The sequence below is a fragment of the Phodopus roborovskii genome, unplaced genomic scaffold (assembly GCF_943737965.1).
Source record: "Phodopus roborovskii unplaced genomic scaffold, PHOROB, whole genome shotgun sequence".
Lineage (NCBI taxonomy): Eukaryota > Metazoa > Chordata > Mammalia > Rodentia > Cricetidae > Phodopus > Phodopus roborovskii.
This window is the reverse complement of record NW_026126469.1, coordinates 21,692,679-21,716,644: the sequence shown is the minus strand read 5'-3', so window position 1 is coordinate 21,716,644 and position 23,966 is coordinate 21,692,679. Positions and strand designations below refer to the sequence as shown.

Below are 23,966 nucleotides of genomic sequence, written 5' to 3'. Positions count from 1 at the left end.
TACTCTGTTGATACTACCTAAGCTGAATCCCTCTTAGCCATAATTAAGCTTGCCATAAAGATGGGTATACAGGAAGCTGGTTCCATGCCCTTTGGTTATGTACCAAAGATATTGGGGCACATAGTAGCTCCAGTTTCAGAATTTTGAGGAGTCTCCAATCTGCTTTCCAACAAAGCTGCACAAATTTACACTTTTACGGAATGTGTATCCTTTCCTTCATCTGAATCCTTACTTGTTGTTTGGGGTCTGTTTTTTTATAACAGCCATTGTAGTTGGTATGAGCTGGGGACCCACTGTGATTTTAATTTTCACTTCCCTGATGGCTCATAACATTAAATATGTCTTTTACATACTTACAGACCACACACATTTCTTTATTGAAGTGTCTGTTTTTAGCTCATTTGCCCATTTTAAAATCAACATACTTGGTTTATTTTTTTCAGTTTATTATATATTCTAGACATTAAATATCTCACAGATGAAGAGCTAGTGAATGTTGCTTCCTTGTTGTTTGCTTTGTTGTGTAGCAGCTTTCCACTTTGATGCAATCGCCCTCGTCAATCAGTTTCGTCTCCCATGTTTGGGATCCTATTTAGAAAGTCTTCACCTCTACTAGTATCTTGCAGTTTCTGGTTTCATCATACAGTTTCAGAGCTTTAGGTCTTACCATCTTGGATGTTTGGGGTTAATTTTTATACTAAGTGTCAAGATTCAATATTGCATATGTAAATATCCTGTTTCCCAAGTAGAGTGTATTAGTGAGGCTGTCTTTCCCCAGGTTTGCTTTTGGTACTTTTGTCAAAAGTTGTGTCGTAGGTACATGGGTTTGTCTCTTAGTTTTCTATTCTATTCCCTCAGCCTGTGTAACATACTGTTTTTGTCGATGTGGCTCTGCAGTATGTCTTAAAATCAAGCAAGGATTATGACACTTCTAGCTTTGAATTTTTCATTGATTCATATTTTCTTTGATAGTTTCACACACACTAGGGTTACTTTTTGCTTCTTTGGCTTCTGTTGTTACTCGAAGTTATAAACTTACATCTGAAATTTTGAATTAGGAGCCATAGATATGAGAGCAAATGCCATGTCTTTCCAGAACTAGATTCTCTCACTCAATGTCATCTTTTCTAGTACCACCCAGTCGACTGCAAATGTCATTTACAGATGCATGGTATTCCACAGTATTTGTGTACTATATCTGCATTATCCAGACATCAATTGAAGGACATTTAGGTTGTTTCCATTTCCTAACTATTGTGAACAGAGCAGCAATGAACACAACTGTGTAATAGGATGCTAAGTCCTTTGGGCAAGGCGTGGTATAGCTGGGTCATGTGGCAGATTTATTTTTAGCTTTTGGAGGTTCCCAGAGTGGCTGGACCAGTTTGCAATTCCACCAACAGTGAATGAGGGTTCCCCTTTCCCCAGATCCTCTCCAATATTTGTTGTCAGTTGTTTTGTTGATCTTTGCCATTCTGATTTGGGTAAGATAAATCTCAAACTTGTTTTGATTTGCATTTTCCTAAGCATTTTTTTGAGGTATTTCTTAGCCATTTTTATTTCTTCTTTTGAGAACTCTGTTTTTTAAATGGGCTGTTTTTTTTTTTTTTTTTTTTTTTTTTTCGTTTTCTTCATATATTCTGGGTATTAATCCTCTATCAGATGTGTAGATGGCAAAGATTCTCTGTCATTCTATATAGGCTTCTTCTTCACCTGGTTGATTGGAGGCATCTTCTGCCCCCTGTCCCTCAGCATCCATTTATCCAACTGTATATGATGAAGCAGGCGTCTCTTTCCATCATGATTAACACACACATAAAATCATTTGATAACTAAAAGTATAATAAACATTTCTTAAATGAGAAAACTAAATAAAGGAGGTTTCTGATACTCTTAGATCAAATAGATTGTTTAAAAATAAAAAAACAGAAACATTGATATAAGGTTCTCATAAATTTATTCCAACAGCAAAAATGATCACTTTGGAGTATAAAAATCAGTGTTTTGAGTCTGACTATTCTCTCCTTATCACAAACACAGATAGGGACACTAGGGGCATTTTCCTGGCTTGACGGTGTTAGGTCCAACTACAAGCAATATGTGACCTGACTGGACACTTCCTATGGGGATGGCTCATTTTAAGAGTATTTCAAATATGTTCATTGTAGGAACTGTGAAGAAAAAAGAGCAAGTGACAATAGTTCCTGAAAATTACTTTCTAGACTCCTTTCATAATCCTACTTTCATAGAGAATTCTGATTTATTTGCCATTTAAAATTCTACTTCAGACAAAAAGACCACACACTGTACATTTAAACTCCATGTACAAAAACTGAGCACTGCCTATGGCTCTTCAGGGATCACATCATGAGTGCCAAAGTCCTTGGTAGGAATAAAAAAGCAGCTCCAGTCCTTCCACTACACAGATGAGGACCCAAAGTGCTAAGTGCATTTCTCAAGTATATTCTGAGACTGTTAGAGGTAAAATAAATTAGGAAAGGCAAATTCATAGATACTCTGAGGGCGAGAATAGCTAGTAAATCTCCCCTGTAGTCTAGTGGCTCTACAGGAACTAGACTGTGGTTTATATAGAGACTGGCTACAGAACTGCTCATTTAAGTGCATCCCAACTTGAGAGCTGTTGTTCATGAAGCAGTCTCTATGCTTTCTAAGTGACTGTCTGCACCAGGCTGGCCTGGGGACCTGGTTACCTGCACCATCACACATCAAAGTCCTCCAGCTGTCCCCAGCTGGCACCCATTTTCACTTTCACTTTCAGCTTCACAGAAAGTTTTACAGCACATTCCATTTCATTCTTGACAATCTGAGCTACCTACAAATAAAGAAAAGAGGTTAACAAACTGCCCAATCCAACGATGTTGCCCAATCCAACGATGTTTCCCAATTCACCCACTAAGAAAGGAATAAACTAGCCTGGCCCTCTGCATCCAGTGGTGTTTAAATGAATAATGAGCCAGGCATGCAGATTACCCTGCACTGATGAGCACTCAGACTCTTCCTCAGTGTTACCCCAGACAACCGTCTCTGCACCAGGAATCCCCTTACCTTCAGTACACTGTGCACACTTAGCTTTGCTTTTTTCCCTGTGGGGACTCAACCTTTATGCAGCCAGCCTGTGCTAGCGAGGGCCCAAATACACCGGGCATGGCAAAGAACCAGTCCTCTTGATCCCCAGCATCTCTGCTGCTTGCTACATAGACTGTGTACTGCAAAGATACCTGAACGATGTCTTCTTCTGCCACTTCATATAAAAGCTCATCATGAAGCTGAAGGATAAAGAAGCCTCCTCTCATTGGACAAAACATCCCTTTCAGTTTTTTCTTTGGTAACAATCCTGCCCCAAGGGGGGGAAAAAAAACTATTTTGTCATTTTGTTCTTAAAATTTCAAGTTCTCAAAATTCTTAACTAATATATCAAAACACACAAGTCTTGGAGCCGTCAGGAGAACTGAGAGTTGGCAGCTACCAGCAGGCAAACTCAAATCCCCAGTAACTTCCCCGAAGAAAGAAGGAGTAAACAGGATAAATGGAGCTCACTCTAAGACTTCTCTGTTTTTCATAAGTATCCTTCACCTTATGTGTGGCAATACCAGGTGACATGGGTGGGACCTGAGCACTACTCCAGGGAACAGTCAATTCTTACCAGGCTGTGTTTCATAAAGGCCTTCCCTGGTGCCTTGCTGTGTTAGAAATGTCATGTGGCAGAATTTATGTTTCCCTGACGGACTATATTGTCTGGGCAATTCCAAACCTAGGTCCACATGTGAACTTAACACATTGTGAGTACCATGAATTGTAGGTTAGAGTCTGTCTGTTTAATAGCCTGTATTTTTCAGTCAGTTTGCAAAATGTCAATGACTAGTCACATGGTGACCAACTACTGCCCTAGGCTTAACTACCCTTTCCTAACTAGCTAGGCTAATGGCAGACAGTATCCCTCATAGTAACTGCCTCTACCTGTGCACTCGCACTTCACAGCAACCCTTCCTCTCTGTCTCACAAATTTGCTACTCATCCTTCAGGCCTAACAATAAGTTTCACCTTCCTCCAACATTTGCCACTTCTGACAAAGTCCTTTAACTGCTACTGATGGTCTGCAGCCTGAGTTTGCTCAGAGGTGGCTGGGGTATGAAGACAGCTAAGCCTACAGCAAGCTGCTTCCACCCCAGGGTTGCAAAGCTGTGTCTGTGTGTCAGCCTGGCTGAAATTTACCTGCCACGTGGTGTCCACTTACCATAGGAGTATCTAGATCAGTGATTCTCAACCTGTATGGGTCGACCCTTCTGGGGTCAAAGGATCCTTTCACAGGGTTGTATATCAGATATCCTTCATATAGATATTTACATTACAATGTATACAGTAGCAAAATTACAATTATGAAAATAATTGTATGGTTGGGGGTCACCACAACATGAAGAACTATTTTAAAGGGTGGCAGCGTTAGGAAGGTTAAGAACCACTGCTTCTAGATGCTCTAGTTTTTCTCCTTTCTGATAATTTTTTTCTTGCCATTTCTCGATTCCTGGCTTCTGACCTAGAATGCAGTGAGTTTCTTCTTCCTTGGGATCACTTTTCCTTGATATTATGATTCATGGCTCCTGTCACTCAGCATGACATCATCCTCAGTGACACACTAACCTGACTTCCACTGAACCTCAAAGTGCATGAGTCCTGTCGACACACTCTGCTCTGCCAAGGAGTCCCACACTGTTTATTCAGGGATCACAGCTTCCTTAGGTGTTAAATGTAAAAATCCTCTAAGTTGATAAGAATCTATTTCTAAATCTCTATACTAGTTGCTGTATCCTATACAGATCTCTTTTGGAAGCAGCAAATTCCATCTTGAACTTGTGCTATTATCTTTTCTAGTCAGGCACAAGGCTGTGGTCATGATTGGCATCTCACTAGCACTGACAGATGGCATTTAAAGTAAAGTATGGAAAGTATTTAAAGTAAAGAAGAGGAAAAAGCAGAACTCTACCTGATTACCAATTACCAAAGAACAAGTAACTTATCCAGGAAATAAGGAACAGAACCTGAAAGTATCTTGAAAAAAAGAACAGCAACAACCAGAGCAAAGAGGACAAAAGACTGTATGTGGTAAGGTCACCTCAGAGAGCACAGGCATCAAAAATAGGAATGTCAAGGTTCTAAACTTGACATTCCAAATGCTCTTGGGCCACAGAGGACTCCCACAGGTGCACGGTCAAAATGACTTCCTAACAGCACTCAAGGTGCTTTTGCATAAGTCAACAGCAAGGCAACCAACCAACTGTCCTGGGCTCAGCTCAAATCCCCACATCCCAGGAAACACATGAGCATTCAAAACCTTGGAGCTTATCGTTGCAAACTTCACAGAGGGTTGTCCAGAGACACAGGACATGTGCTATAGAAGCAGGAATCCATCTTTTTGAGTCAGGCATAAAAGAGACTTGTAGAAATGCAAAATAAAGTAACCCATGACTAATTTTCTTCTATTCCAAAAAGATTCACAAAAACATGTTACTTATGTTAAAATATGGTGTATTTGTTATTTTTAAGATTTATGTGTGTGTGTGGGGGGGAATACAGGTACCTGAGGTGGTCAGAGGTGTTGGTTCCCTGGAGCTGGAATTACATGCTGTTGTGACCCTCCTGATGTGGGTGCTGGGAACAGAACTCAAATCCTCCATAAGTGCAGTAATATACTTAACCTTTGTACCATCTCTTCAGCTCCCTCTTTTTGGAAAGGTTTACTTTTAATTATATTACAGTCTTAAAAATGTTAAAGCAAGCTTGAAAATTATCTAATTTCCAATGTGGTATATAATCTATATTAACAATTCCTTGGAATGATTAGTAATTTCCAAGAGTATAAAGGTATCTGGTACCAAAATATAAAATATGCCCTCTCCATACCTACTTTCTGGGTGCAATCATTTTTAGCAAGTTAGATTATAGCAAGTGCCTCATTGACAGACAAACCTGTTCGGCCATGCTGTAGCATGCTTTCCCGATGACCATGGGATTTGAAGGCTGAATTGAAGGTCTCTAATTGCTTCTGAATGTTAACTGTGGCTGTTTTGACTATATCAGCAGCCGATCCTTGGACTGTTGTGTTGATGGCCTGACGTTCAGCCTATAAAAAGCAATTACAGGTAGGAATGATATGTGTCAACATGGTCTCACATTTAGCCACAGTGGTCAGGTCTGAGATTTGACCCAGGACATTAAGAGGTAGGCCACATGCTATAACAATCCTCAGCCCTCTCTTCTGGACCATCTACATGAGACTAGACTAAGCATCATGTTGGACTGTTTTGGTTTAAAAATCTTCAACGTTCATTTAGGATCCCCTAACTATACTGCACTTAAAATGTTTCCAATAGTTCCAATAGCTCCCACTCAGTTTATTCTAGAACAGCTAGAGCACTGAAGATATATTTATAAACATCACTCTAAAAGATTTATTCCTAAAAATACTCTTATTCTAAAAATAAGAATATTCTTTGTAATGCATGTTGGACATTTCCCATACCAATCTCACAATATTTAGCCAGCAGGTCTGAAGCCCTCTGATAGGAACCAGAGATTTGCATGGGTGGCAGAAGCTAATCATTAGTTATCCTCAAATATTAAATTATAATTTCCCTGAAATAATTGCTCCTAGTCAATTGTAGGACAGGAGGGGAAGGAACCTGGCTTACTATCCAGGGGCAACTGCTCATAAATACTAGTTCTGGTACCCCAAATGGCTTGTGAAATGGCAAGAGTCTCTTTTAAAGACAGGCAGTCAATGTTATTGGAGCGTTCCTCGGAAGATGATATGCCCAGCTTCTAACGTATGTTTAACATCTGCTAAAGAGACAAAATGTTGATAAAGCTACTGTGAACTCGAGTGTGAACTTCAGAGTGTCACCTACTTTGCCACTTTGAAATCTCTGTGTAGTAGGTTGAATAACTGTCACTGTTGCCTTTCTCAGTTATTATACATAGGAGCTTACTTTTTTGACTAAAAGCAAATTAAAGAATGAGTTTATGTGGCTTATGATTTCAGGTTACCATTTATCACTGAGGGTGAGTCAAGGCAGGAACTCAAAGCACAGTCAACATCCAATCTTTGCTTGCTTTCACCCTGCTTTCTCCTATCTTATAAGTTGAGGACGCCCTCTGCCTAGGCAATGGTGACAATCTCAATGGTTTGGGTCTTCCTACATCAGTTAACAATCAAGACAATCTCTATGGCCATGCCCACAAACAACCTGATCTGGGTAGTCTCCAAAAAGGGAGAAACCAAGGAAATAATCTTGGCATTGGAAATCACTCTTTCTCTTAGAGTAATCAACAGATTCCATAAGCAGTAGCCAGAAGATGTGGAAAGCTGGCAAGAGCTCCTAATAAACTTGGGGAAGCAAATCTGGGGTCAGGAACCAACTAGTAGAAGGTGTCCTCATAAACCATCAGGGTGCAGCAAAAAAACCAACTATGTATGTGTCTTAGTGCTGGTGGTTTCACTAGCTCATCTCTTTGCCACACTAGCTTGGATTTAGGGTTATATCCATCCCTCTGCAGAGGCCAGTTGAGCTTTGACCTTGTGTATTATACCTACATTGTGATGATGGGAATTCTCACCATTTAGACCTGGCATAATAGCTCACAGGAAAAATCTCACAGGGATGGTTCCTGCCATTAAACATCTTCCAGCTTCTAAAAAGAGCTCATTCCCAGCACTCTGAACTTATAATAGCCTTCAAGAATCTGTTCCAAGATGTATCTCCTCCCTGAAGCCAAATAACTGTGTGTACATGAAGGATGGATGCTTTTATATATTGCTTGCTTTTCTCTTCCGTGATTTAAGACCATGTTTCTAAAAGGAACAATTACAGTGTCCAGTTGGCTCAGAAATGATAAACAGTCTGAAAAGCTGCTGTGTATGCAGGCTAGAGAGTGATGCTGTGACAAAAGTCAGATGTTATTTAAGGCCCCAACACATATCAGTGTCCTGATAGCTCTGGATGCCAGAGAAGCTGGACAGCAGACAATGCCTTGCAAAATTATGGAGACATAACAGAACAAAATGCATGAAAATTGGAAAATTTGAACTGTAATAGAGCTAAATATGTCAATAACTATAATAATTTTATGACCTCCAACAATTTAAAAACAATTTTAATAATTTAAGCAAATATCTTAGAGACCCTACAGCATTAAGTTAAAGCTACCCTGCTCACTACTCTGAATAGCTTAATAACCTCTTTTAATAAAAAGTAAAACAGGACTAAAAGGAGATCTGTGGTTAATGAGCGGCTAACCTGGAGAACATCAGCAAACTGTGCAATGGGAGAAAGTAGGGACTGAAAGGCAATGGAGTCTGTGCTGAGCTTGGTGGTGCAAGTGTGTAGTCCCAACTCTTCCAGAGTTGAAGACAAAAGCAACTCAACACTTTCCTGTGCTACAAGACCAGCCTACTCAAAAAGTTGGGGGAGAAAGGAGGACAAACAGGAGTGAAGATGGGAATATATTCCGCATTAGAATGCTTGCCTGGTATGATTGATGCCCCAAAGTTCAACCCCAGCACTGGGGAGGAAAAAGTAACATGCTAAAGTCTTAAGCGACCAGATGTTTATATTAACTTCCCCAAAACAGTGTCATCACTCCAAACGTCCTTTATAAAATCAATGGCCAACTTTGTTGAAAAGCAGAGAAATTTCAACATACATGAGCTTTATGATAAGGATTGTTGTCTTTGATTCCTGGCAAATATCTACGCCTTCCCAAAATGGTCTGAACAAACCCATCTCTTCTACAGTTCTTCACTGTGTCCCTCAGGAAATGATTAATTCCTACAAAGAAAATACAGAAACATTTACAACAAAGTCCACCCCCTGTGTCACCATTGTTTCAATACAGCAAAATCCCACCATGCCTCCCAGTTTTCCTTTGTTCTTGTTCTGACTACTCATAGCCACCCTTGCTCTTAAATGTCACATAGTGTCATCACTAGATCATCTACATCCTAAGGGCCTTACTGTCCTATCCACATGATCCTGAAAGTGAGCTTTCCCAATCTTCCTCCTTTTTGTCTTGCTCTTAAATTTCAACTTCAGGTTTGGGGGTTCACGGTCATCTAGAACATGCACAGCCACAAATTCACACACAGACATATAGCTTGCGCTAAGCAGGTGGCATCTGGATCACCTCATGTAAGTATAATACAACAATGTCATCATTTTTACTAATTTTGAACAAAGTCGTCTAAGTATTAAAATACTCAAATCTGGGGGGGGGAATGAAAATCCAGAAACAGGGGTTGTGTCTCAATTCAACACGAACTGCCTGCTGTGAGTCATGTTAGTGACTAGATCCACAGAGGATTGATTACTTTACTCTCCCTTTTCAGCTCATCAGAGGATTAATACTACTTCCAGATGCCTCCACATCAATGACAGGGTCCAATCCATAAACTAGAGCTGACACTTCACTTGGAAGATATGAGAAGGTAAAAAATAAATACATTCTGCCAAGTATGATGAAAGGAACTTAAGCTCTGTGAGAACATGAATTAGGCCTCTCCTTCAGTGCTATTGCTACAAGGCCCATGACTGTTTCAAACAGGATGAGTTATCTACAAAGCATAGCAATCATGGCTTTATGACAGCGAATCTTTAGGACGAAGATTCCTAGATTCATTGGATATCTAAAAAGTGAGGCTTAGAGTTGTCCCTGATTCTTCATCCAAGAGCCTTTCATTTCTGCTTCTGCCTTTCTCTTGACAGTGCTTCTGATATGTGGCCAGTGGCTTTCTGAGTAGCATGACTCCAGTCTTACAGAGAGAAAAAACAAAGCAATAAAATAAAGCTCTCCTCAGCACAGGCTTTGTCAGGGGCCACCGACTGCCCCCCCCCTTCTTCCTTTCTTTATTCTTCTCTCATATATTATATCCCAGTTGCAGGTCCCTCTCCCTCGTCTCCCATCTTCTGTGTCTTAGCTGAAGTACAGTTCACAGACGTATGTATATGAAAACAGTGACTTTAATAAGCTTTTAAAAGGAGGAATAATTTAAGGTACTCAAACTGCTCTATAACAGCCCCTCAGAGTTTCTAACACAGTTGATAAATGTTTTACTGTCAATCTAAGCTATCTAAAGCAAATTTTAAAGTCCATTATTTTGAGAGTAGGCACTGTATACAGCACAACAGCAAATGAGCCTGATATTACATCTAACTCTGCCTTTATCTAAACAAGCTGATCTTAAAAATGACAATAACTGCATGTTACTTGCCCTCAGGAATTCCTGATAAAAATTTCTCATTAATAGAGATTTTAATAAATGTGTATAATATTAAGATAATTAATATGGTGAGCAGCTACAAGATCCTTAGTTTAGATAGTCTTCTTACCTGTATATCTGGACTTGAAAGAGTCAATATAGCAAGCAGCATCGTTTTCTTTAATGCCCATCTGCTCTCCTAAGGATTTAGCTCCCATCCCATATATGATCCCATAGCAAATCTGAAAGGTAGGCATCACACTTGGTAAGCTGAAGGTCATAACTATACAAAGTGAATACAGACTGTTCACTAGGACCTGGTAAACTTCTACTTCACAGTGAACCACAGACATGATTAGACCAGCTGGGGTGAGTTGGGCCCACAGAAGCCAGTACTCAACAAACATCTGTCCTGCCTCTGAGCATTACTGTGTATATGTGTGTGAAGATTGCTTTCTGTTTGTTCTGTCCACCACCCATTAGAGTAGGTTTTATTCCTCAGAGTATCTCAGTAGTGTCTTCGAAGGAAGTGCCCAGAAGAAAGTTTTGCAAATATTCCTCTCCTTGCCCATGGCTGAGAGTAGGAGAAACATCACTGGAAAGAAATATCTACAACTCACAGTTGCCTAATGTCTCACATTCCACAAATGCAAAGTTCATCTGGGTTAAGTATAAACCTTCTAAATAAATTTTGGAAGTGGCAGAGGGTAAGTCCTACCGCAGTCACGTATTATCTTGCCATAGCCACCTGACCTCTTTGTAGCCAAATGTTCTCATCTAAAACTAAAGAGAGCAGTGTTGGGATCATGACTTGTGAGTGTTTAGGAAACTGACAATGAAAAATTAAAAGATAACTCTTAAGTATTTTGCAAGGTGTTTTGGTTTTGTTTTGAGATGAAACCTCATGACATAGTTCTGGCTAGCCAGACTTGCCATGCAGATCAGACTGACCTTAAAACACTGAGGACACACAACATGTCTGCCTCTGCCATCACACCTGGCCAAGGGCTTTTTACTTTAAACCTCCATTTACTCTTCCTTTTGGCCTTTAACACTAACACTATTTTGTGGGATTCCTGGAGTACTCTGCTTGTATTACTTAGCCTCAGTCTGAGATCTCAGCAAGATTTGAGGGTTGGGTCATCCAGTGCAAATTGAGGCAGAGTAAGCATTGTTCTAGCATGTTCACTGTTGACTGAGGCAAGTGCTGCTGGGTAGAACAGCCATCACCCTGGACAATTGTGGATTGAGAAGTATGATATTCTGGTGTTCCATACATAAAATGGGGATAGAAATACACCTATCTCAAGAGCTGGCTATAGGGCTTAATTACAGGAACATTTTACTTATTTTAGTAAGGCTTTGATCTTTGCTAATGTAGATTCAGGAGAGGAGGAGCAGAGTTAAACTGCACTGGGGAGAGGAAGTGTTTCATGCTAGCATGCAACTAAGTCCAGGAAGAAAATGAACCTACAACAGGTCACTGCAAATGGCATCTGATTTCCCACAGGGTGTAGTTATGGACGTGTTAGTGTTAATCTGTTTGGGAAATGTGAATGGGCCCTTTGACTCCTCTGTGACTGACAGTGGCCCTGCAAAGTGCAAACAGCTGCTGAACAGCTCAAGGGTCCGTTACTCATTACAATCCAATTCTATTTTCAAAAACATTAGATTACCTTCAATATAATGCACTTTGGATAGATGCTGTAAGAAAATAGAAATATGAGAATATGGAACTTTCTGTCAAGACATTTACTGATTAGAAATTTAAAATACCTCTACCATCCCTGCCACTAAGTACCAGACCCCACGACTAGCCACATTATAGACTTAAATACACAGGGCTTTTTGACACTAAGTGGCCCACAGACTTTAGTTTATCTGGTTCATTCTACTCTGTCAGGGAGGCAAATATCACAAGACAGACTAGATTCCAATGCATGTGACTTGAAAGATCCAGACAGAAATCATCCCCAAATAGAGCGAATGGGTAACTTGGAATGTGAGCATTTAACTCTTTTCATTCCAATGCAGCAGGTCCACTAAGTTCACCTGCTTTGCTTGTTGCCTCAGATCCTCCCCAACAGAGTCGGGCTCGATCATCTTCCACTCCGCAGCAATGCTCCGGAAAACATCAGCTCCCGTATTTAAGACTTGAATAAGGCGACAGTCACGTGACAGGTGAGCCAGGATCCTCAATTCAAGCTGAGAGTAATCAGCAGCCAAAATTACGCCTCCTGAAAAGCACAGCTGCTTTAAAAGGCTAATACAGCTCCATAGACCACAATGCAGCAAGATGACAAAAATGCAGTTTTATAAGTTTAAGGTCATGTGTTCAAAAGTTAACGCCATACTTCAAGTAAGATACAGTTCATTTCTATGCATTGTCATGTTTTTAAATTTTCATTTGTATTCATTATCAGTGATATCTGTGTCTTGACAGTGAGGTGCTTTCCTCCATGTTCCAAAGCACCTAGCCCACAGTCTACATTTATCTCATGCTTCTCCCACTCCTTAGCAATAAGAGATACACAACAGGTTTACCAAAAACATTTCATAGAATAAACCCTTAAGAAATGGCTGTGACTAATTAATGGACAAATTGGTGTTCAGTAAGTATGTGTTAGTATGCTTTGTTCAACAATAACAAAGATATTCTCAATGAAAAAAATCAAGATACTAAGAGAATAAGACAAGTTTCTTAAGGATTACCAATAACTTGATTAGACATGTAAGACAAAAATATGATCAAAGTGCAAAAGCTATTTTAACTGCTAGCATAAAGGACAAGTTGCCATATTATAAAAAGTGTGGTTATAAATCAATAATAGACTTTATTAGTAGTAAGTTCACTAAAATACAGACAGAAAAACCTCAAATGAATTTTGCTCATAATAAGAAAATTGGAAATTAAACCTGTAAAATTTCCTCTCAAAATGGCAGCATCCAGAAATTTGCACAACACAGGCAAGTGTGCAAGAGACACTAGGATGCTATTCCTAGGAAACAAAGGACAGCCTTGTGCCCACACTGTCAAGATTAAGCTGGTTCTAGTCTGTGACTCAGCAAACAAACTCATACATTATGGTGCAAACTGAGCACACAGGTTAAACTGTGTTATTCCACCGCTTATTTTGCTTTGAGACAGGGACTCACTGTGTGACTGTGGTTGGCCTAGAACTCACAGATCTTTCTGCTGCTGTTAGGACTAAAGGTGTGCACTACCACATCCATCTACTGCCATTTCTTCTTTACTGATAAGCACAAATCTTTAATGTAAAAATGTTAGCTGAAAGCCCAAACACAGAAGTATATACAGAATGATAATTCCTAGATAAAAGTGAAAAGATTACATAGTCAAAAGTATCTATACTTGAAAAAGGAATACTAGCAAATACATAATAGTTATTTTGTGGAATAACTTTTAGAAGTTGAAAGGAGGTGAGCAACTGTGAAGTTTCTGAATGCTAGCACTTCCAGAAAACCCTGCTGGATGGGGTGTTCCCTCCGAGCTGAAGAAGCTGACACTACAGCTGGGCCAATCAGGCAGCCAGGACTGATAAGAAGTGAGGAAGGAGGCGTGCATAAAATGATCACCAGGACATGCACAGGACCCCTTTGCAGCTAATTCGGGTTACAAATGCATTACCCTTCTAAACAGGATGAACCCACTGTGTCCAGAGACACAAGTCATTTTTTAAAAGGTATTTTAAAAACTGAATTCAGTTACCAAAAGTTAAGAAAAAAAAAAAATGTTTGAAACATTTTCAGCACATGGGTCTGCTTTTTAAAGTAAGTATAAATTTTATGAACTCTAAACAAATATCAAGCACACAAGAGAATTCTGCTTAAGGAGGCTTGGGCAGTCTATGGGACCTCTAACAATAGAACCAGGATGTATCTCCCTAGTGCAGGAACGGACTTAGGAGCCCATTCTTCATGGAGGGATACTCCCTTAGCCTAGAGACACAGGGGAGGAGGCCCTAGGCTCTACCCCAAATGATTTGACAGACTTTGATGATCCCTCATGGAAGGCCTCACCAGGAAGGCCTCACCCTCCCTGGGGAGTGGATGGGATGGGGGGGGGAACTGGGATTGATATATAAAATAAGAAGAAGAAGAAGAAAAAAAAAAGACTTCTGCTTCTTCCTGTGTGCCCACCACACCCCCTTGCTGTTGACAAGGGGCCAGAGGAGCCTCCTGGATTCATGTGCCTGCCACACATTTACTTTTAACAAAGGCCGTCTATGGTCTGCGGGACCTGTTGAGAACTTTCAAATACAATGTGGCCACTAGGAAACTGCAAATTCTAAGCATGATCCACATGAAATTATTGTGCAGTATGGCTTTTAAACCCAGCATGTTCCTTCCTCATGTCTGAAGGAGACAGTCAGACCCTCAGAACTCTCACTGCTTCCCTGGGTTAGACTGAACTTCTCATGCCGATAGTTCATAATAAGTTAGTCACCTCATCAGACAGTGAGGTTCTGACAGAGCTTAAAACAATCTCACTTACTGGACTATCCACTGGCAAAAGATAAAGGGAGAATGGGCACAGAAATCATGGCACAATTAAGGAGTTAGGTTACAGCCTCGCGTGTTCTGATGACTAACAGGTGTGTGACTTAAGGCTGCAGCTGTCCTAGCAGTCATTCAGCAACAGGAAGCAAGCAGAAATGAATAGAAAGCAAGAAACACAGGGGCAAACGAGTCATAAACAGGGACCCAAAACTCTGCTCTTCCTCTTCCAAGTCAATGGGGGAAAGCGAATTCTCTAGCAGTGGAACACCATAGAGAAGCAAAGGCAAAGAGGACGAACAGAATCAACTACATTTTGCAGGTTTTCAAACAGCAGCTACTGGGATATACCACAGTGGTACTGGGTGGGGTCAGGGCACCATCCAGCACAGGAAACATGAAGGGCATAATATACACTTCTGAATTCTACTCCTAATCAGGACTTCCCAGTGCCTTTAAAACAAACATACAGCCACAAGGAGCTCACCTTACCTGGGAAAGGCACAAAGGCATGGCGCATGCTCACCGAAAATGGCACCCCTCTATCTGAGGCTTTCTCTTCCATCAGTGTCCTATCCCCAGGGTGCAGGCCATAAAACTTCTTATTTTGTCCTCTGCAGTACAAATAAAAATCACCAGCTAGAGCATGATAAATCTCAGATACATAAAAGGTATGATTTCCAATAAAAATAGAATTTCCATTTAAGAAACCTAAAATGGCCTAACCTGAAATCCACTGTAAAGTTTAAGACATCAGACCTCCCTCTCAGCAAACGTTCAGTCAAACATGAAGGCACTTCTCAATCACTTTCCTCAGAAACTGCTTCCCCCATTTCCCTCTACAAACCTCTACGCAGACCTAAGGGAAACCGCCCAGGTGCTCCCCTTGTCAAGTTCCCATGGGGGCAGGGTGTTGCTGGTATGGCTAGCCTCTCCTCTTCCATATCTGACTTAAGCACACAGTGTGAGTAGCTCGAAGCAGCTTCACTACAGGATTTGAAGTGGATATTGTCTAGAACCAAATGGTTTGTCTAGAATATAAACTTTAATGCACTGCATTGTTTTGAGCTGTCCACTCACAAAAGGATAATATCAATATAGAAACGAAGTCTACCTGGCCATTGGAAGCAGGATTTTGCCTGGAGCTTGAGATGGCGGGCTTTCCCTTACTAGCGTTGGCATTTTAATCTCAAAATCTCTTGGCACATTCTGGATATTAGGTTCTATAAAGGTTATCCGTCCTAAAATAAAGAAGAAAAATAAACCTGACAATCTTTCTTAAATACAACTGGGGCTGGCAGGATGATTCAGTGGATAAGAGTACTTGCTTCCTAGCCTGAGGTAAACCCAGGTAAACTCCAGAACTCACATAGGAGACAGTGACTCCCACAAATGTGACATGAAGCACATGCATGCATAATACACACACCCACACATACTCTAAATGCAATCAAAAGATTTTTAAAAGCATGCTTGATAATGCTAACTGGGTTTATATTTAAAATTTAACACTCATATGAATAGCAGTGATGAAATGGGCACAAGGTCATTCTGAAACCAATCAGCTACAATATCATGTTCTTCGTTAAGCTAGTTCTCTAGAAACAATGCAGTGATTGAAAGCTACCTAGGAAACTGAGATCACAGAAGGAAGACCACGGCAGCATGACAACAGGCAGCAGACAAACTAAGAAGCAAACCTCAGGGGACATGGCTGCCTGGTAGCTGGGCTGGGGGCACAAGACAGAACACCTGGAACAGAGCAGCTGAACACTGACAAGGACAACTGGAACCAAAAACGAGCTCTACAGCAGTGAGAGGCAGCCATGGGACCACAATTTCAGCCCTCACCTCAATACCATTACTCAAGAGCGTCAACAACAGCACTGACAGGGCTGGAAACAAAATCAGACACATCATCAGTGCTCTAGTGGATAGAAACTATGTCAAAATACTTTCTATAAAGCATTGTATTTCTTATAAAGCCTTATTCCATATTTTACTTGTTAAAAATCTATTTAAAACATATGAGGTATATTTTTATTTTTGTTTTTCTTCAAAATAGCACTTTGTGGGATTGTTCTTGCCAACTCTTGCTTTATGATACCTTCTTCATGGCAACTGGCTCTCTGGGAGTCACTAAATATAATTTCGACTTCTAATGAATCAAGACCTTTCAAATGGCTTGGATATTATTTTCCTAAATAAACTCTGATGTGAAACCACAAAGATATATGTATATCAATTTATTAAAAGATCTTCGGGGGAAACAGACTCATGGAGTTGGGACCAAGGGAGCTAAGGACTGACCACATGCCTGACCCCCATCTTCACAACCCAAGAGCGACCTCTATCTCCTTCCTTTTAAGAGGTCAGAGGCATCCACAGACAAGAAGCCACGCCTTAATGCTGGTACTCCAAAACTATTGGCAGAATGAATTGCCACAACAAAACTCATTTAAGATCCTTATTATTTAGCTTACAGCACAAATTATTTGATTCATATTAGCTTTAACATTATTTTCCTTAAATGCTCAGTCCATGTGACCAAGGAACACACAGCAGGAGGAGCAGTCTTCCCTCCCCAAGCACTGTGTTCTCCCACACACTACTCAGCACCCTGCCCTGCTCTATTAGTTGAGTCAGTGAGTTAATACTGTTCAACAAAAAAAGGTTAGATGAATTACAAAGCATGAGTATACATTAATGAAAATAAATCCTAATCATCAAGCAACTTTGTCAAGCTCAGCTAAACTTTGGTTTCTGTATGATTGAATATTACAGCAAGTATAAAGAGTCCTTAACTACTGTGTTTCTAAAGCCAATAAAACAAAAAACTGATTTGGCACCATGTGGTCATATGAATGATAAATGTCTCCCACAGTCTCAAATATTTGTGTACTTTGTCCCTAGTAGGTGGCACTGTTTGGGGAGGTTATGGAACTTTTAGAGGTACAGCCTTGCTCGAGAACATACATGACTAATCACTAGAGCAGGCTTTGAGCGTTTACAGCCTCACCCCACTTCCTGTTGCTCTCTTTCCTGTGTGCAGATGAAATATAATCTGTTTTCTGTTCCTGCTACCATGCCATGCCTTCCCTGCTCTAGTAGACTCTATTCTCCTGCAACCTCAAGGCAAACTAAGCCTTTTCATCCTTATGTAGGTTACAGTATTTTATCAGCCAAGAAAGTAATGCATAACACATATTTCATTTAGTTTCTAATATTAACAGATATTCCAAGGTGAAGCTTAAATATCAATAAGGCAAGAAATGACTAGGAAGAACCAAGATATGAGCTTATTAGAGACAAAGGAAAAGAGAAAGTTATTAGAAAAAGAACTACAGTCAACCACAAGACAGCAGCTTGGAGCAGGATCTACTCTAACACAGGCAAGGGATGTGGGATGTTCCTTCATTCAAGAGAGCTCTTAGATGCTGATGATATGGTGCTGATTTGTCTCAATTCAGAGCATCAGAACTCAGATCTCCACTTCTGCTTTCAGAATACACACTACTACCACCAATCTAAATGCCTCTTCTATGGATGTGTTGAAACTGCCCTTTCTTCCCCTGAACATGTTTGGCAAGTAACTGCCTAGAAAATACGCACCCTTTTTTTACTGCATCACACTCATCTCTGCCCAAGAAGTCCATGTGACATCCAGAATACTCTACAACTTTCTTTTCTATTTGCAAAATGAGACACTTAGCATACCATTCCCCTGGGCCTGCAGAGACTGAGCTAGAAAAGAAAGGGTTAGGATGAAGTTAGCTAAGAACACCAAGACAAATATAGACTCAAATGCCAAACCCTGGGCCAACTCTGGTGCAAAGAAAGCACTCTCCCAGATGCTCTCCATTGCTCATCCTGGTGTCCAGGCAGTGTCTAGCTGGTGTGGAGGCAGTGTAGGCTTCATTAGTGTAGTGCAGCCTCACAAGGGATGGACATGAGTTCCTAGACGTCACAAATACAACATATGAAAGTCTTTTCATATCTCGTATCTCTCACCTGTAGCCGTGTGTGACTGTGATACAGGGTAGAGCCTTTCCATTCTGAGAAAAGGGTTCAGACGTTTTTCCCGCTGCAGAGGAAAGACCACTTTGGTAATAGCATTACTGATTCTTCTCCATTCCAGTATCAGGCCTGGTAAAGGATGCAAGGCCTTTAATTTATTTAAAACCTCCTGAAAAGAAATATAACAAGATGAAGGCTGTAATCTTGCCAAATTCAATGGCAAATCAGAATGTTTCTTACATTAATAAAGACATCTCAAAATTTAGTCTGGTAAGCCCTACATCCACAATTAGAAGTCACTATAATGATAAATCCTTAAGTACAGTTTACAAGACAGCACTATGGAAATGCTGAACACTTCCAATTTATAGTTCCTTTAAAAGACAAAATCAATGGAATATCAGTTTCACAGAGCATCCATATCCAAGAGTTACATCATCTCCTCCATCTGTCAGTGATTAGAGGCATCTAAGTAGTCTTCCTTCTTACCCTGATACAGGGTTTCCATATCAAGAAAATTAGGAGGCATTTATTTAAAAGCAGGTATTTCTATGGTCTGGCCCTTAACAAACAGAAACTAAGGCATCAAAAGGACCAGCCAAACTAACAGAGTTGTTCTAAGAAACAGAGCTGTGCATACTTTCCAGGGCAGATGAATTGCTATTAATGATGTCAGGGTCAAATTTCCACAGAAGAAACTGGACAGTTCTCCACAAACTATGTGGCTACATTTTTCTAGCCCTGTTGTGTCAATGGAAAGTTAGTAAGTAAGCCATGCACATCTTTCCCTATCTTAAATTAATGCAGTGTCTACAAATAAGCAATAGCAAAATCCTTTTGAAAATGACAGATTAAAAGTCTTAAAACAAACCCATTGAAAATGTATTATATTTTTTTCTTGAAACTGAAAAAAAGAGGTATTTTTGTTTTTTGCTATAACACTTTTTGCGTTCATATAGAACACAAAATCAAACTCTACTAAACCCCCCAAGCATACTGGATAATAATGAACAATGTCTGCAGGTATGAGCTCACAGACATCCACATTGAGTTAGCACAGAGCTGATAACTCAAATTATAGTCCCGGTTCCCATGCTGGAATTCCCATAGACCATTACAAGATTCTGAACCACCAACCAATCTTCTTGCTTGAATCTGAATAAGTTAATGTGGTACCCTATGGTGGCTCTTGATGTCATTAGTACTTTTTCATGACTTCAAAAAGCTAAAAGTAGTTCAGATTCTGCCCTGTGAGTACCCACATATACCTTGCTAGTGCTGAACCGTCTTCCCAGCCTTAGTTTGTGGCCATTCTCATTGCCTCTTCTGGTAGAACCCAAAGTTTTCTTGCTGCCTTGCATTTTCATCTCTCCATTCGGTGGTAACTTCAGTTCCAAAAATAAAACCTGAAAAATTAATATTTTCTCAGCCAACAATCAAATGGTAAGTACTGTCACTCAGAAACTACTTTTTAAGAGTTATTTGAGAATATAAGCTCTACAATTTAACATGGGGGCTGGAAGGATGTTTCTTTGGGTAATCACTTTTAGTAAACAACAGCAATGACCACGCCTCTCAGGCATGCTGTCTGTCCCTGAGTTGAAAGATGTCAGGAGACCTTTATAAGAGCATGCGCCATGCTAAGCACTGACAGCTAAGCTACTGATGCTGAAGCTTGGGTTGCTCTGACAACTGTGAGCACTCCTAAAGACCTCTTGAAGGACAACTTACATGGCTACTGCATTCAACCACCACAGTGATAATCAGGAAAGCCACCAGACTGCAGCATACCACTGGGTCACAGAAGGCCCTAGACACAAAAGCTAGGTTGATCCAATGTGGCAATAAAGAAAGCTAATGAGTGGCTGACACAGGCAAGGGTCCTCACTAATTCAAATTAGAGAAACTTAAAGTTAGGCAATTCAGAACATTATTTACTATGCTTACCCATTTGCTTATATAACTTGAACAGCTTTTAATGAATCTTGAATTTTTTTCCTGTAATAATTCCCGAAATGGAAACAACTTTACATAAGTACAAGAATGTTTTTCCCACAAGTTGGCTGAGGAGCAGGGAGAACGAAACCCCTGTGCTTCCGCAGTAATGACAAAAAACTAACATATATTCTAATTTACAATAGTAGCAGTAGCTGACATCCTAGAAATGACAGGAATTAAGGCTTACAATATCAGTCAGTAACTACTTAGTCTCAAACTTTGTGTTATACAAATATGAATACATGCGTGCATATGGGTCATGGTTGCCACACCTAGCAAGTAAAATTACAGAATACCTGGTTAAATTCTAACTGCATGGAACATAGTTATACTAAAAATTTTCTTAAATTAAGATTTAACGGCAGCCTATATTTTATCAAGAAATCCGCTATAGGTATATGAATGACAGGATAGGAGAAAAAAATCAGAAGAGTGAACAGGAAATGTGGGACATTATCAGCATTCACCAGCAGTCCTAAGAGAGAGGAACATCAGTTAAGACAACACAAAGATCTCACATTATCTATATAGTTTTTTATCATAACGTTCTCTCTTGGGTGAAATTTTCAGAATTAACTGTGAAAATTTCACATACAAAATTTCCTGCTTCATTTTAAAACCAAGACCTAGGCAGTAGCCAATACTATCAAAAGACTGCTCTCACTTGAAGTTTGGTCTACTGAGTGGTTGGTAAATACCCACTCAAGAAACTTGGCATACACAGGCAGGGATCCCATGTGACCAATGGTTCACCTGCTTTGGTACCCTGAGTCACAAATCCATGTTTGCTTCACCCCATGTGTTGAAACCTACACATTCTGCTTTTGGTAAGTGCCCCATGTAATTCTGTACACAGTCTACTGTGTATATGCAGTTGAAGACTTCCCAGCTACAGGCTATAAAATTCAGAAACACACACATACACACACACTCTTCCACAAGGAAAGCCTTGAAAGCACTACTGAACCCAATGCAGATAAACAAAGTTCTCATGTTCTTTAAAATACAAAATTCTCTAGATTAATGGGCATTTTCTTTATTAGGATTTATAACATATATTAATCATTTACCATCTATGTGATGGTCAGTAAGTATATTTACATTTATCATTGCCACAATGTTATGAGGCATTTTTAATTAAAACTCCCATTTCACTGACGAAGAAACACAGACATAAGGAGTTGATGCATTAACTACTCCAGTCCAAGGTCTTGCAGCTTGTTAACAAATGGCAGAGGCAGGATTCAAACCCAGAAGTCGGGCTCTGCAGCCTGTGATCTTGACTAAATGTTACATTACTAAATTGCATACAAAAAGCAGAACAATTGGTTCTCTCCAGTGTATGAATGCTCTTCCAACCTCTTCCCTCACCCTTGACATCCTCCCTCCAGCCCCCCCAGCTAACTCCAACTACCCTTTACAGGGAAAGAATATGGTGGGAGGAGGAAATAGAAAGACTACCAACCCGTTAAAAAAAAAAAACAGGAATAACTTTGTCAATATTTCATTAAAGTTACAAAAACCTTAAATTATGGTTAAAAAAGAAAGGTCACAAAAATCTTTTTGTTTACATCTCGGAATAATATCCAATTTCCCTTTCTGGAAGAAGATGTTGGAGCAAAGACGCGGGTGAGGGCTTATAAAGGGACTAGCATCAGGAAGCCATAGCTACACCTTATTTCAGAATACAGATACCTCCTTTACAACCTTATCTCTGAATACAGACACAACTTCTTACCGGACACTAAAACACTCTCCCCAAGTCATTCTATTTATTTTACTAAGTGTTGGTATTTAGAAGTGCACAAAAAGACAGGCTGTGACACAGGTCATTTTAATTCCAGAAGTTCCTCCCAGCTTTCTAGTTCCAAGACACTACCTGTGCAATGTCATCTGCACTGGTAAAGGAAAAGCTGTGGCCGGCCAGCTGATAAGCCTGAGTCTCAATGGCATCCAACTTGGCTTGCATGATATGCTTCTGACTTTCACATTCTGCAGTACTAAAGCCAATTCCATTCAGTTCTAGCAAGGCCAGGCAGTACTGAGAGGGCATCTCCACTTTACAGAAAATATCTGAAAGGGAAAATGGAAATGCAATGGTAAATCATCACCTAAGTAATTGGTCCATCAGTATCACTGAAACCACCCACAACTGTTCAAACACTCCACAGCAGTTATACAAGCTGTCATTCAAACCCAAACAGGTCGCCAAACCAATGGAAAGTGACAAAGTCTAAGTCATTTAAGCACTAGATGCCAGCCCTGTTTGCAAGAGTTGAAAAGCTGGCAATCCTGTGAGCAGTCTGGACTACAAGAGACATTTCTTCTAGGACTTAGAGACAGTCTCTGTTCAAACCTTCTAGAAAAGACATAACTGATGCACAAGAGAACAAGACTATTTTATCCCAGGCACCTTAAGTAAAGACATGGTCCCTTATTAATATTTATTCGTACACTAACATAAAGCAGCTCTCTGTGGGAAAAGGCCAGCTGTCAGAATAGACCTACCCACCAGGCAGGAGGATAAGAAGAGAAGGGAATCTGGAGGTCACTAAACTAAATAAGCATATCTTGAAATAACTGTTTCTTTTTTAGATTTTATTTTTATTTATTTTTAATTACATGTATGTGTCTGTGTGTGGGAATCTGCAGGTATGTGATGATGACTGGAAAGAGCCCTAAGACCAGAAGAAAGTGCTGGCTCTAGACTGGAGTGCTAGGTTCTTGAGTTACAAGTTCTTGACTTGGGTACTGGGAATTGAACTCAGGTCCTCTGCAAGAACAGCAAGCACTTTTAACATCGGGGCCATCTCTCTTGCCCCAAAGCAATCATTTATGAACAAACTTTAGCAGCTTCCCACGTTGCCTCCAAAATTTTCTCTTTTTTCAGGGAACTTCAATTCCATAGGCCTTATGACTGGGAAAGTCTTAACTTTCATACTTAAACTACATAAGATAAGGCACTTTGGGGGTACATTTAAATGATCAAAGTTAAAAATAATAAATTTAGAGTCTTCTTGTATTTTCTCGTTTTCTCACAGATAATAAGCAGGTTTTAAGGCTAGAACAGTCCTCTCTTGAGCACCTGCGAGGAAGGCACTCCACCACTGAGCTATGGCTCAGTCCTTGGATTTTTTAAACAATTTTTGATGGAATTTTTGGG

At 40.1% G+C, this 23,966-nt stretch overlaps 1 protein-coding gene across 1 annotated transcript in view; it reads right to left on the bottom strand.

Moving 5' to 3' along the window:
• Positions 1-1,940: 1,940 nt before the first annotated feature.
• Positions 1,941-23,966, bottom strand: part of Polq (DNA polymerase theta) — a 91,703-nt gene continuing 69,677 nt past the window's right edge. The window contains exons 20-30 of the mRNA XM_051191449.1: positions 22,683-22,876; positions 20,074-20,211; positions 18,800-18,974; positions 15,903-16,029; positions 15,281-15,402; positions 12,323-12,507; positions 10,401-10,512; positions 8,719-8,843; positions 5,986-6,139; positions 3,240-3,355; positions 1,941-2,833 (exon numbers count right to left, since the gene is read on the bottom strand). Of these exons, the coding sequence (XP_051047406.1) occupies positions 2,720-2,833; positions 3,240-3,355; positions 5,986-6,139; positions 8,719-8,843; positions 10,401-10,512; positions 12,323-12,507; positions 15,281-15,402; positions 15,903-16,029; positions 18,800-18,974; positions 20,074-20,211; positions 22,683-22,876 (1,562 nt within the window). The 3' untranslated portion in view covers positions 1,941-2,719. The remainder of the gene's footprint in view (positions 2,834-3,239; positions 3,356-5,985; positions 6,140-8,718; positions 8,844-10,400; positions 10,513-12,322; positions 12,508-15,280; positions 15,403-15,902; positions 16,030-18,799; positions 18,975-20,073; positions 20,212-22,682; positions 22,877-23,966) is intronic.